The sequence below is a fragment of the Tursiops truncatus genome, chromosome 2 (assembly GCF_011762595.2).
Source record: "Tursiops truncatus isolate mTurTru1 chromosome 2, mTurTru1.mat.Y, whole genome shotgun sequence".
Lineage (NCBI taxonomy): Eukaryota > Metazoa > Chordata > Mammalia > Artiodactyla > Delphinidae > Tursiops > Tursiops truncatus.
In genome coordinates, this window is record NC_047035.1 from 26,469,999 (window position 1) to 26,483,828 (window position 13,830).

Consider the following 13,830-nt stretch of genomic DNA (forward strand, 5'->3'; position numbering starts at 1 on the left):
CCCTAACCCACTCCTCCAGGATCCTGTGTTGCTGCAGGCTCACCTGCTGGGATCCTCCACATTCCTTCCCACCCTCATAAGGCTCTGTAAGTGGGAGTCGCCCACGAGGTGCAGTGCCACTGATGGCCTGCAGGGGGCTCTAGAGCTCTTCCATTTCCCATATTCTGGGCTGCGAGGGTACCACGCTTAAAACAATGGGTTGTGTTTACCGGGCTGAGCAACTATGCTGCTCTGGGAGGTGAGTGAAGAGAAGCTGGGGTTTGCTGGTCCCTCGTATGTCCCAGTTCATCCATGCCCCCAACTGACTGTATCAGGTTCAGCCCCTTGGCCTTCCTACTCCACCACCTAACACTACTTTGGGCCGTTTCCCTCACAGCCCCCTAGGGGATGCCTCCAAAAGGTCAGCCTCTTGTCCTTGTGTGGGAAGGCAGGGAGAGGCCGCTGCTTTGGCCTCCCAGGTGCAGCAAGGGTAGCTTCCAATTGCTGGGATGTCAGGTTCTAACAATCCAGCCCCTCAACCTGCTTGTCAGGGAAACATCACGCAGAGGCAGGTTCCCGAGAAGACTGCTTACCCTGTTTCTCCGTAAGGCAAAATTCAGTAGCTCCGGGTGCTACGCTAGGAGACCTCATTCGGCAGGATCTGTTTACCTGATTGCAACTCTATCAATATATCTGGATGACAGAAATCACTTCTACGCACTAACTTCTAAGGACATGGCCAACCTAACAAGTTAATATTGGCAAAAAGTTAAAGATAGTCATTTAAAAAACACTTTGAAAAAACTACACATAATTGTTCTTTGGGGTTTTGTCGAAAGTAGAAAAGATAAGGGAAATGTGTTTTTTAATCAGACCAATTTAAGAAAAACACCCATGGTAGGGTTGCCAGATTTACCAAATATCACATGGGACATACTTATACTAAAAAATTATTTGTTGCTTATCTAAAATCCAAATGTAACTGAGTGTCCTGTATTTTACTGGGCAACTCTACCCATGGTCCAAGGATATAGGGATTCATTCAGAGGAAATTTCCTATTCATCACCTCGGCCCCAAATCGTAATTCCCTCTGTAATTCCCTTGTGTTACATATGGAAACCCAAGCCACATTGATCGCATTAAACAAAGTAATCAGTTCAAGCACCCCAATCTCACTGCTGAGTAGGAAGGACTTTCATTGTGAGGTTATATCAAAGGAATGAAAAGTAACTTCCAATAAGATAGCATCAAAAAATTAACAAGAACATCAAACATTTAATGTACACCCACTATGTGCCTGACACTTGTGAATTACCTCTGTTTAATCTTCACAATAAACCTGGGAGGAAGATAGTATTCTGGAAACTAAAAAGAGTATCTACAAGTCTAATTTCTCTACTTCTTGCAAAGGCATGTAAATTTCTAGTCAATTACTTCCCAGGGAAAGAAAGGGGAGGGAAATCGAGAGGCAGACTCCATTCCATCAACAAACTGGCTTATTCATAATGCAATGCCGGGTCTGTTGCTCTTTGGTTATGTGCCACTTACACAGGAAACTGTCTTAATTTCAATGAATGATCACTGACTTGCGGTATGGGATCCTGGGAGAGAACTGGGTGGGAAACCCGTAACGATCTTCAGTAAGTTGGCCTTACAACTGAGGAAGATGTGTTACACTTCGGGATAATAAACAGCTCATTTGCTGTGAATAAAGGCACGCTCAAGCCACCCCGAACACTCGGTGACAATGACACGCAGATTCCAAATGTTCTCTGTAAGAAAAAACACCCTTTCTCCTAATCCTTCTTAACTCAACAAGACTGATTGGTTTTTATTATTCATGAATTAATTTTTTACTCAGGGTCCAGCAAGGGAATTGAAGCTATAACGTTTCTCACCGACTGAGGGGGAAAGAAGCAGATCTCAGCCTCAGCAACACAGCCAGATCCTTGCTGGGATTCCTTGTGGGGTAGGATGTTTTGTTTGTTAAATCAGATAATAATCAATTAATAACCCAAAAATTTAGGTTGTTGGGTATTTTTGGGGGAAAAATTGAGTAAGAACACGAGTAAGAATACTGAAGTAGAAAAAAAATACAGTCATGGGACCTTGGTATATTAGGTGTCTCCTGTTATGTTAGGCTGGTATATTAGGCTGTCTCCTATTTCCAAGTCGCACATACAAAAATAGGGGGTGGTGGTGAGAGAGGAAATAACAAAGGCAGCACCAATTTCAAAAGTAATGCGCAGATGAGCAGTTTGCAGGTGAGCAGGTCCAGGCCTGGGACTCGGCATGAAAAGTCACAAGAGGGGTCTCAGGGATCCAGAGGGGGCGGCTCCCTGGTGCCCTCCCTCTAATTTCTGCCTCCAGAGAACAGGTTGAGGTACCCAGGAACAGGGACAGCAGCCCTGGGAGACGCTGAATGGCCAAGAAGGTGATCAAGGGTGGTGAGGTGACTTTGCCTCTCTCTTCACCCAGTTCTTTTCCCAGCTATTCACATGTGCCAAGTCATAACCCCTCTTGTCCTCTGTGTGCCTTTGGTCTGCAAACTTCTCCTGAGATTGCAGCCAGAGGAACCAAGGAACGTTGGGGGCAATGGAGAGGCAGAGCCTGGCATGGACCTCAGATGCTTGTGACAGGAGGGTCAGACCCGACCCAGTGTCCTTTACAAGAAACATTTCTCCCTTCCCAGTTCAAAGGCAACACACCTAGCATTTCTGAGGGGGACCGTGTGGCTGACACCATATTCTCCTTCACCAGTCTGTTCAAATTGCAAACACCAGGCATTTTTTGCTCTTGGATGAATTTAGACATGCAAACCTGAAGCCTGTGCAAGTTATGTTTGCAGAAAAACATTTATGTTCAGAGGCAAGACACAGCAACCCTCACCCAGTCACTACGAGGAAACTGGTTATGAGAATTGCTTTGCGCTTTTGGGGAAGAAAAAGCTGCAAGCTGTTATTACTGTTATAATTATTACAACCATCCCATTCTTGCTATTATTTCTGTGAAAGCGGTGTTCTTTCTGCCAAAGCTTGTTAGCCTGACTGCTTAGGTAGACAATGTCAACACACCCAAGGGACAAATGACAAAGAGTGAGGCTAAAAGGAAAAGGATAAATACTGCACTCTGCATTGCGTGCTGAAGACATGTCTCACCATCAAAAGGGAATGTTTTCTGCCGATCGATTAGGAAAGCAAAAACAAAAGCATACGCTAGCTCATTCACTCAGCAACACCAGGATCCCAAACTAGAGCTCAACGTGCTAGGAAGTGAGATAAGAGAGCAGACAGATGGAAAAATAGACTTCGAATAAAGTTCGGTGCGTCCTGACACCCCTCACCTGCACCTCCTCAGGTAACAGACAACCAACCTGGAACGTGCGGTTTTTACCCTCTTTGGTGTCCCCACCACATGCGAGCAGGCCATTGACAGTGGGTCAAGGCCTTGATGGCTGTATCGGAACAGGGTGGCCCACGACAGCCATTCTGCTTTGGGACTTGTCTCGGCTAATCGCGCGCAGCAGCTCAAAACGGCTCCAACACACCCTCACACTCAGACACACACACATGCACACACGCTCAGGTAGACACACACACAGACGCACCACCCTACACTCCTTCCTCCAAAACATAGAAAACCGAAGAGGGATGAAAGGACAAAGGCAAGCTAGAGCAAGTTGGGATGAAAATAGAGGGAAAAAAATAAGACAAAGGAAAATGTTAAATTGTAGAAGACATGAGAGAATTTCATCCGAACCACCACCCTTCACATCCTCCACCCTCCCCTAGAGCATTTTCTTACGACTGTATTTCCTTGTTCTTTGCCCTTTGGAAACCAAGAACACACGAAAAGACCAGTGATGATCAAAAACCTTTTGCCGGGTATCTTTTTAAACATACAAGCCAGGTGAAAAAACCGAAAGCATCAATCTAAGTAAATATAATACTTTAAGAATTTTATAACAGTAAGAAGGAAAAAACCCAAATTTATGAATTCAAGTTAATTCAAGCAATTAAAAAAAATAAAGAGCCACGTTAAAGTAACACTTAGCATTTGGGGTTTTGAAACTCATGGCTTCCTAGATAGAAAAGCTTGACTCTAATTGGGCACTTCACATCTGTGCAATTTTAATGTAATGTTTCAGTAAACACCGATGAGGCATGAGGCTGACTGCTGCTGTAATTGGCAGGAGAGGATTCTGATACAGTTTTAAATGAAAATTGATCACATTTGAAACAAGAAGATAAAAACAAAAGCTTGTTGGAGTTTGTTTAACTGTCTTTTGACCTCTGGATGAAATGACATTGAGAAACAAAATAACATTATCCAGAAAACCATTTCCAGAAAAGGCTCAATCCCGGGGATACCAAATGACAATATTGAATAGAATATTTTAAAGTCCTAAGGAACAGAGGACAGAAATTTAAAGAGAGAGAGAGGGAGAGAGAGGGGGGAAGGGAGAGAGAGAGGAAAAGAAGGGGAAAAAAACTTCTTTGGGACTACAATGTGTATAGGTTAAAAAGCATGGCAAAATGAAGATGAAAAAACTTATGTCTGTAACCCCCAGGAAAACTTTTGCTTGGGGCTTATTTTAACCCAAGCACACACAACTCTGAATTTAAGATATTTTGCCAATAGATTTTTCCCCCATCTTGTCCAATTCCATACTGAACGTCCCATGGGCAGATTAAAACCAGGCTGGTTTTCCTTAAGAACACGTTTGACCTTTTTAGCGATAGACTGTCAGTGGCCCTATCCAGGGAGAGAAGGGTTAGTCGGGGACCTGGGGCAGAAATCCCAGTGCTCCTCTGAGCGTGGCCATCTGTTCTGCTGGAGAAGGGCAGTACGGCCTGCTCACCCTCTCTGGGGTCTGCCAGCCTTACCCAGGCCCAGAAAACTCGAGAGAGCCTCTAAAGAAAGACTGAACTCCTCTGGCAGCAGGGACAGCCAGCCCTTGAGTCTCTCTGCGCTCCCTCTCACACCACGGAAAAACCCCAAGGCTCAGCAGCCCCTCATGGAAATGTGGCCACAGCCTGACCTCAGTCTAGGCAAGGGGTAGAAGGCAGGGTGGCCGGGGCTGTGTTTAAACAGCAGAGCCCGTCGCCCCCGTGACGCCCATCTGAAAGGGGAGCGCCACCATAGCACGCTCTCACACGCGTACACACACAGACACTCTCCTAGGAACAGATGTGGCTCTTGATGTTTCGGGGTTCAGAGATATCCTCTATATCAAGGGTGTTGACGGCAACAAGAAAGGTCTTGACACTCCCTTAAGCCAATGCTTACAACTAAAGGTGCTATTAAAAATCCTTTCTGTTCTAATGCTGATCGGTACAGAAAGGCCCTCTAAGTGGGCAGAGACCAGTACACTCACAGGAGGGGCTGGGGCTAGGGACCAGGCGGCTCCAAGTTTCCCACTCATCTCGTTTGTCAGTGTCTTTTTTTTTTTTTTTTTTTGCAGTACGTGGGCCTCTCACTGTTGTGGCCTCTCCCGTTGCGGAGCACAGGCTCCGGACGCACAGGCTCAGCGGCCATGGCTCACGGGCCTAGCTGCTCCGCGGCATGTGGGATCTTCCCGGACCGGGGCACGAACCCGTGTCCCCTGCATCGGCAGGCAGACTCTCAACCACTGCGCCACCAGGGAAGCCCTGTCAGTGTCTTTTGCTGGATGGTTGCTTGGCGGTCTCTGCTCCTAGGGACAAATTGAGCCCACGCTGTCCTATGGCGTGCCTCCCCGTGCCACATCCGGAGTGGGGGCAGCTCCGCAGAACCTGGGAGCCAGCAGGCATTCACTCCCCTCTGCCCGCTGAGCCCCAGGAGCAGTCCTCCGAAGCCACAGGACGCCCCCTCCAGAGCCCTGCTTTCCCCAACAAGGCGCCCAGAGCCACAGACCAGCACGCACCCAAAGTCTTCTGGTGACCTGCTTCCAGCGTGGCCCAGGAAGTGCACGAGGAAATGCCCCAGGGCAGCCTGCCACGTGGGGTCACACTGTCGCTAGTGGTAAGGGTCACGTGCTCAGTGGCCTAGGGAAAAACTACACCCTCAGCGACTGACCTCTCCCAGGCATTGCCCTGACAACCTCTCCGAGGAAGGGGTCTGGCCCTGCCATCCCTCCCCCGGGACAGCCCTGCCATTATCAGTGAAAGGTCAGCGGCCTCACCAGAGGCGGGGGGCAGGCTGGCCCGGGGAGGGTTAATCTGCCGGCCAGCCAGCACAGGGGTCACTGTGATGTGCAGAGAAGTTGAGCTTCCCAGTCCCCCCAGAGCTGGTCTGCTAATTACATTTGCAATTATAAACACCGCAACCTCCCTGCGCAGGGACCTGGCCATACCAGCCGATGGGACAACCGGGATGTGATCCTGCCGCAGGCCACCCCAGCCATGCGGGACACCGGGGCCAGCAGAAGCCTATGGGCCCCTCCTCCGAGGAATGACCATGCATGTGACCCTTCCCCGGAGGTCTGAGGCTGATGGGACTGAGAAAGGGGATGCTCACCAGAGATGAAACCCAGTCAGGGGTCAGCAGCACTTAACAGCGCTAAAAAGACCTTTGATTTATCCCTAGAAATCAGCAAATGGCCTCAAGGGCAGGAGGTGGGCTCAGACTTGTCTGGTCCCAGCATCCCCAAGTTGAGCCTTTCCAGGATTCCTGGCACGGTCTGTGGACCCCCTACTAGCAGCCCCCTCCTGGGCCCACGCACCCTCTGGGAACCACGGCCACTGCGGAGGACATCAGAGGCTCAGCCCTCAAGCCATGCTGGGGTCCCGCATGGGATCATTCAGCCAAAAGCCGCCCGATACCAAGAAAGAAGCTCCCAGCAAGAGCTGTGAGGAGTCCTGACTAATTCTGGGCAGACCTCCTGGTCAAGCTGGAAGAGACTGGGAGGGCCTTGCTTGCAGAGAGAAAAGGGACAGAGCCAGATGATGGCTGGTAGGTGTGGAAAGGCACCAGCCTGGGGTGTTCAGGGTGTGGGCTGGACTTTACTTTGAAGGAGTGGATTACGGTCTAAGTATCTGCTATTCCTTCCCCTTAAATTAGAACCTCGAATAATCTTAATCATATTGAGGAAACCACTTAACGCATCCGCGAAGACAAGTTCTAGGGAACAGCGCTGCAGAACCGCGTCAAGAGCATCCGCCTCTTATCTAACTGTTCGGCTGTCTTCCGAACTGAACTTGATTTCCTTTTGAATCCTCACACAGCCAGCTCCATCGCCCACCCGCCAGGCAAACACGCTCACAATGTCTGTCTCACAACCCACCCCTCTTTTTGGGGGCTGCCAGACTTGTACAGAGCTTCCCAGTTCCAACTGCTCAAAAGAAACTAGGCATTTTGCAGAGCACTGAGGAAGGTGACAAACTTTCAATGAGCATGGATTATCTTAAATAAAAACCATTTGGCAAAATGTCCCATTATCAGGAATACGGATCAAGCACACAGGACAAGGTCACGAAGGCCCCCTGGGCTAGGGCCGGGGTGGGGGGGGCACTCTGAGAAGGCAGGGTTGTGACATGAAATCTCTATCACAACCACTTCCCTCACAGAGCTTTCCCCGAAAGTCCCCTCTGTCCCTCCTCTCTTAGACTAAATGGAATAGGTATTGATTACTCCAAATCAATAGAATGAAAATGTTCTTGTTTGGTGGGTCAGTTTGTTTCTTCATATATATTTTTTAAAGAAACGTATTTTTATATGTCCCAATTATTGGTAAAATCGAGGACTGTTTGTAAAATGGAGTTGGGGAAATAAGCTCTGAGAGGAAATTTCCAGTTGATGTCAAGACCTCACTGGGCTGGAAAGGGCCTTACCAGGGACTGGGGCCCTCTGCGCTGACCCACTGTTTTCTCCTAGTTTATCACCCTCAGGCCTGAACGAGCCCACCCTCTTCCACGGCAGCCCACACCTCCGGAAGTGTGGCAGGCACGTAAAAGTTTCTTTCCTAGAGCCCCTCCCTCAGAAAACCAAGACTAATGTCCTCACTCTGATTTATTTTTACATGTACCATTAAAAATTAATTTCCCCCTTTGTTTTTCTCTGGGTCACTGATTCTGAATTACCATGTGGCATTTTTCCTACGTGTGAACCCACATATTTTACCTTCAGGACAGTTTGTTCTCTGTTTCTTTAACATCAGCAAAGTGGTCATCGGACGCTGGGTGACGCAGCGCCCCCTGCTCCCTGGATTTTATGCCGAGGGTCTCCATCAGGTCCGTCCCCGACGCATTTGTACACAAGCCCACACAGGCCAGCACACTCACTCCCACTCTAGCTGATTATATATGTACATAAAATATTGATTAGAACTGGTAATGGAGTCACCTACAGGATTGGCTACAGGAAAATGAAAATGAAGGAGAGAAAGGTATGAAGGTCCGGGTATATCTCTGTGTGTGTGTGTGTGTGTGTGTGTGTGTGTGTGTGTGTTAATTTCTCACCTGGAAAGTGAAAATAACACTAAAGCATTAAAAAAATGCTCTCCGTGTATCAGCAGGTGAGAAGGAAATATGGGAAGTTCTTTCTCACTGGACTGTGGTCCCTGCACCCTTGGGTTTTTTCCAGTCCAGGGATATCAACTAAGCCAAAGAGGTAGAAATTGTGTGTACAGAGCACTCGAACCCACTCTTGTATATGCTCCCCAAGAAACATCGGCACCGTAATGGATGGATTCATTCTATGGTCCTTCCAACAGACCAAAGAATGCAGTCCTCTGTCTCGTTACTTTGCTACCAGTGGCTCTAAAGCTGCTTGTGAAGCACCGGGGCTGAGGTCAGAAAGATGCCTCCCCCCAAAGCAGCCTCTGACCTCCACAAGCTCGTCCTTGGAAATTCTGGACCCCTGTGACTACAGCAGAGGTAAACCCTCGCCAGGAGGCACACACCTGTATACGGGGCCAGCTCACTAATGCTTCGGCGGTTGCCCAGCAGGTCCTGGGCTCTGAGAAACAGCATCTCACAGGGATGCTTAGCTCCTCCGTAGAAAAAGCAGGCATGTTTCTGGCTTTTCCTCTGTCCCATGGAGTGAGAAGCTAATTCCTTGCAAAGAAACCAAGAAGGCTAGGGGGTCCAAACCACTCTCAGGCTTACTTTATAACTGATTTCCACTTCAAACCTTTCCCAGACACCCAGGACCTCAGCTCCCTCTCTCCCCTTTGCCGCTTCCCCGACATTCCTTTTTTGCCCATATTTCTCCTCAAACTCAAGCCAGGGTTGCCGTCAACTCGATGAATTACCCAACTGCTAAGTCCCCCATCTCTCCTTGCTTTCTTGGTCAACATAATCAAAAGATGTACTTCCCCATAGGAAATTTCATATTTATTGACTGTGACTTGAGCCAGGGACAAATACATAGATATTTCAAGCTCAACTAAAGAAGGCACCTCTGGAGAGAGTGACCTAAATAATTTAAATATCCAATATTTGTCGTACTTGGTAGTTTTACGTGAGGAAATGCCCCCACGAACATCCTACATTGTTCACAGCTTCGCCCACGCCGGAGGTTCCTTTGGGGGCTCCCACTCTCTTACGGAAGGAGCACCACCGTGTGAAACTACCCCTCACTCCACCCCCACCAGCCACGCAAGCTGGGATCAGTGTAACCTTTAAAGAGAATGAAAAGCCACTTTTCAAACTGATGGAAATCTGAATCCATTATAATTAAAGATTCCCCTCATCTCCCAACGCAATCGCCGCCTTCTGACACTCTGTCTAAATTCCGGCGGCATCTAAAGGACCCTCTGTCGAGGGAACCCCCAAAACTACAAGCAAAAAGGTCAGCGTGGAGGCTGGACAGTCCGGTCACCCCCAGGAGATGCTGCTGTGAAGTTGCCTCCTCTCTCACGCGTGGTCCACCTGGGGTGGAGGTATTCTGTGCAGCGAGGGGGAGGTAATCACACTTCCTGGGACCCCACGTTATCCAGAGTATTGTTGTAGGGATGTCGCGGTTCTTGGGAGGAAGGGGTGGTACAAAAATGAAAGGATGGCGGTACGAGAACTGACTTTGGTAGTTCTGTTTGCTTCAGGAAAAAAAAAAGGGGGAGGAAGAAGAGGAAGAAGTTAAACAGTTCCGCGAGAACCTAGAGTTTTCATTGTATTATTGTTTGAAGCCTTCCGAGGGACCACTTTGCACGCTCCCACACCCCGACGCCGGGACACCAGCCCGGAGCGCGGCGGCACGCGTAGAGCCCGCGGGGAGACCAGGGCAGGTACCCGGGCAGGTGGGACGACAACCGCGGAGGGCCCTGGGAGGGAAACCGCGGGTGGCCGGGGCAGGACCCCGGAGAGCCCAGGCTGGCCGCGCGGGGCAGCCTCCCACCGTTCAGGGAATCAGTTCTCCGCTTCCTCACTCTGCGCGCTCGGCACGCTGCCCAAGCTCGGGGACCCGCGGTTACTGCGAGTCGCTTCCTGCAGTCCCCGCCGTCACCCACGCGCACGCCGCTCAGACAACCCCGGGTTCCAGGGAGGCGAGCGCTAAGCCGCCCCGGGGCACGGAAATCACGCCAGTCTGCTTCGCAGGGCGCAGCCTCTCCTAAAGCCGCGAACCAACTTTGCCTCCGCCGCTGTGCTGAGCCGACTGTCCCCGCTCCCAGCGGGATGCGGGCTCCCCTCGCAGGGCGTGCGGGGCGCAGTCTGCCCGGGCCGCGCCGCCCGCACCCCTGGGGTGGCTTGAGTCCACCGCGCCGCGTGCGTGCCCTCGGGGCGCCCCACTGGGACTGCGGTGCGAGACGGCGCTGGCCGCCCACAGTTTCCAAACCTGCGCGGCATGTTCGATTTCGTCCCCTTGCCGGGATCGTTTTTGGTCCCCAGTATGGAAATAAACATTAAAGTCAAAGGGCTCGCAGGGAGGCTTTCCCGGATGGGACCCGGTATCCTTGCGACACTCCCGCACCTGTTCTAGGCTTGCTCCTCCCCAACCCACAGAAACGCAAAGATTTTCTCCCCGCGGGGAAGGTCTGAGAGAAAGAGTGAATGAGAAAGCTCCGCTCTTACCTAAAAGTGAGGGTTTGTAAAAGGGGGTGAGGGAAAAGTTAGAGTCGGGTTTATCCCCAGAAGGAAACCCAGGAAGTGGGTGGTTTTCCCTTTCCAACCTCCCCACCCCCCCAAGTGCCCCCGGGGTCCCTGCCACTTCAAGAATGCCTAGAAGAAGAACTGCGACACCCAGACGGAAGGACAGACACAGACGGAGAAGCAGAGGACCTACTGGTTGTGGTAGCCGAGGGGGTCCGGGATGCAGAGTTCTGACACGTCCATCAGTCCCCTTTTAGCATTCCCAGTTGGTAGAGAAAGGCGGCGGGGAAATCACGCGGAAGAGCGAGTGAAGGGCACCGGCGAGGTGCGAGTCCGGGCAGGGGCACGGTGAGCGGGAGAAGGCAGAGTGGAAGGAAGCACCGTGGTGGGGCGAGAGGGAGGCAGAGAGCCTTGCGCGCCCAGCCCAGCGCTGCCACTGATGCACACACTCCGAGCGGGCAGAGGGGATGGGGAGCCGTGGAGGAGGCTCGGGCACCAGAGACTTGGAGCCCACTAACCCTACTGTAGCTTTAAGGCTGGGAGACTGATGTATGGTTTGGCTCCTATTGGCTATCTCTCAGGGGCTGGACTTAAAGTGACAGAATCGAGCTGGGGTGGGGGGAGGGGGGTGAGCCAGAGAGACTTCAATGGAATCAGACGCTCGCGCGAGGTCCCCACCTCCTGAGGAGTAGGATTGTGCTGTAGAGCTGCAAGGCCTGTCCTCTCGCCATTAAAGAAAAAAAAAAAATTGTCCAACTGGCTGGTGGGTTTGGGGGGTTGAAAGAGATGCCCCTTGTATATCTTCTCACCCCCATCCTATCTTTTAACTGGCAGGTTTAGCAAACTCACCTCTCAGCCTTTCGGAAGGGGTCTGTTTTACAAATTAAAAATGAGTCACATTTCTCCTCCCTCATATCAAGGAGAAGAGGCCAGCGCCTTAGAAATTCATAGCCTCAAACCTGGTGTTTGGTGCACAGAAGTGCAAAGGGTCAGGCCAGCAGGTGAGGCCCAGCAAGAGAGAACAGGATAGAAACTGATTCCCTTCCCAGCTCTCATCACCTGGGCCAGTGGGTTCTGAAAGGCTCTCATATGGCGAGACGCAGGGCACGCTTCTATAAGACGCTCTCTAGATGCATAAAACCATGCTCACTGGCAACTCTCAGAAACGTACCCAGGACACAGACACGAGCAAATAAATTCCTGTCTGCTTAGAGTTGTGGTTAAAACAACCGACTTACCTGCCACATCCACTTCGAGGCACAAGTAGACACTTCAACATACACACCTGAATCCCCAGCTACAAACACACCTGCAATCCCTGCCTGCTGCTCCCTCCATGAACCCGAATGTTATGGGCTGCCACTGTACCAAAACCAGCTTTACGTCGAGCCCCAATCCTTCTTCTGGGGCTTGTCATCTTTTGAGATGTGACAGCCACAGGGATAATCAATTTGATGATTCAAATGAGTGTGGGGAGAGGATAGGTATAGAATTATTTAAAGAGGGGGAAAAGCCCTCAGGAGAGACCACCACCTTATTCTCCTATATTCTGCAAAAGACAATGAGCCCAAGGGGGGAAATTTCATTTTATCACCAAAATAATGTCTAAATGGAGTGTAACTGCAGGCAGTGTCCAAGCACTTCAGGGATAAAAGCAGGAGGGTTGTGAGCAACCCCAGAGGGGCTGGCCACTCAGAAGGGGCTGGGGAATGGGCAGCAAGACAGCAGATGATACTTGACTTGGATAAATGGAAGCTTGCGCAGGCTGGGAAACAAAGCTGAGGTTTTTCCTATGTGCTGAAGTGGAGGAACGCATGGGATTCTCCAGGCTCGGGGCGCTGGCAGATATCTCACAGAGAGATGGATGAAGATGTCGACTCTGTCAGCAGAACCCCTGGCAGCCCGGATTGTTTTAATCACATAGGTACTTGGTTACGTTGGAGACGGAAAGAGAGGTGCAGAGACACAACCACCATCTCTTGCCAAGACCTCAGTGACTGGTTTCTCTGTATCCTTTCTGGCCCCTGGAAATCCACTCTCCAAGCCACAGCAGCCAGGGAGTGCACTGTAAGATGCACACCCAAAGTCTCCTTTGCAATTTGTTGCAATCAGGAAAAAGGCCCCAGTCCTTCCCTGTGGTCTACAAGGCAAGCCCCAGATGACAGGCTCCTGTTGTCTCCCCACCTCTCCTCAGCCCATGCCGTGTCCCCCTCAGGCTCTGCCCCTGCCACCTAGAACGCCCCACCTTCCAGATCACGCCAGAACCTTCTGCTATTTGCCTTGCTTCAGGTAATTTATTAGTTTGCAATTATACGCATATTGGTATGAATAATACCCTCTACCCCGGCACACACACACTAGATTGTAAGCTCCATAAGGGCGGGGACCTTGTCTGTCTCTGCTCACTGGAGAATCCCCGGTGCTTACCGGTGCCTAGCACACAGCAGTTGCTTGATAAAGACTTTGTTGAATGAAATGTTAGACCACAGCAGTTTGGAGGGTGGGAGTGGGCAAAGCCTGCTGAGGGGACAGGCTGGCTACCCTCGAGGGGCTTAGTCCCTGACAGGTTGTATGAGAGCTGTTGGCTCCTTGCTTTGGGTGGGTGCACCTTTTTTTAAACTGGAGACAGAGCACAGTCGATGGAGCATGAAAAGAAAGACAACTTCACGGCCCGGAGCAGTGGGTGCAAAGCCACTGGGGGCGAATGAGGGAAAACAGGCTCAAAACACACACACGCTACTATATATTATATAAAGTAGATAATTAATAAGAATACGTACAGCACAGGCAACTCTACTCAGTAATGACCTGTACGGGAATAGAATCTACAAAAGAGTGGATATA

At 50.4% G+C, this 13,830-nt stretch overlaps 1 protein-coding gene across 1 annotated transcript in view; it reads right to left on the reverse strand.

The window, feature by feature from the left end:
• Positions 1-11,229, reverse strand: part of ESRRB (estrogen related receptor beta) — a 105,713-nt gene extending 94,484 nt beyond the window's left edge. Inside the window, exon 1 of the mRNA XM_033852564.1 lies at positions 11,180-11,229. Coding sequence (XP_033708455.1) covers positions 11,180-11,229 — 50 coding nt within the window. The remainder of the gene's footprint in view (positions 1-11,179) is intronic.
• Positions 11,230-13,830: the final 2,601 nt, after the last annotated feature.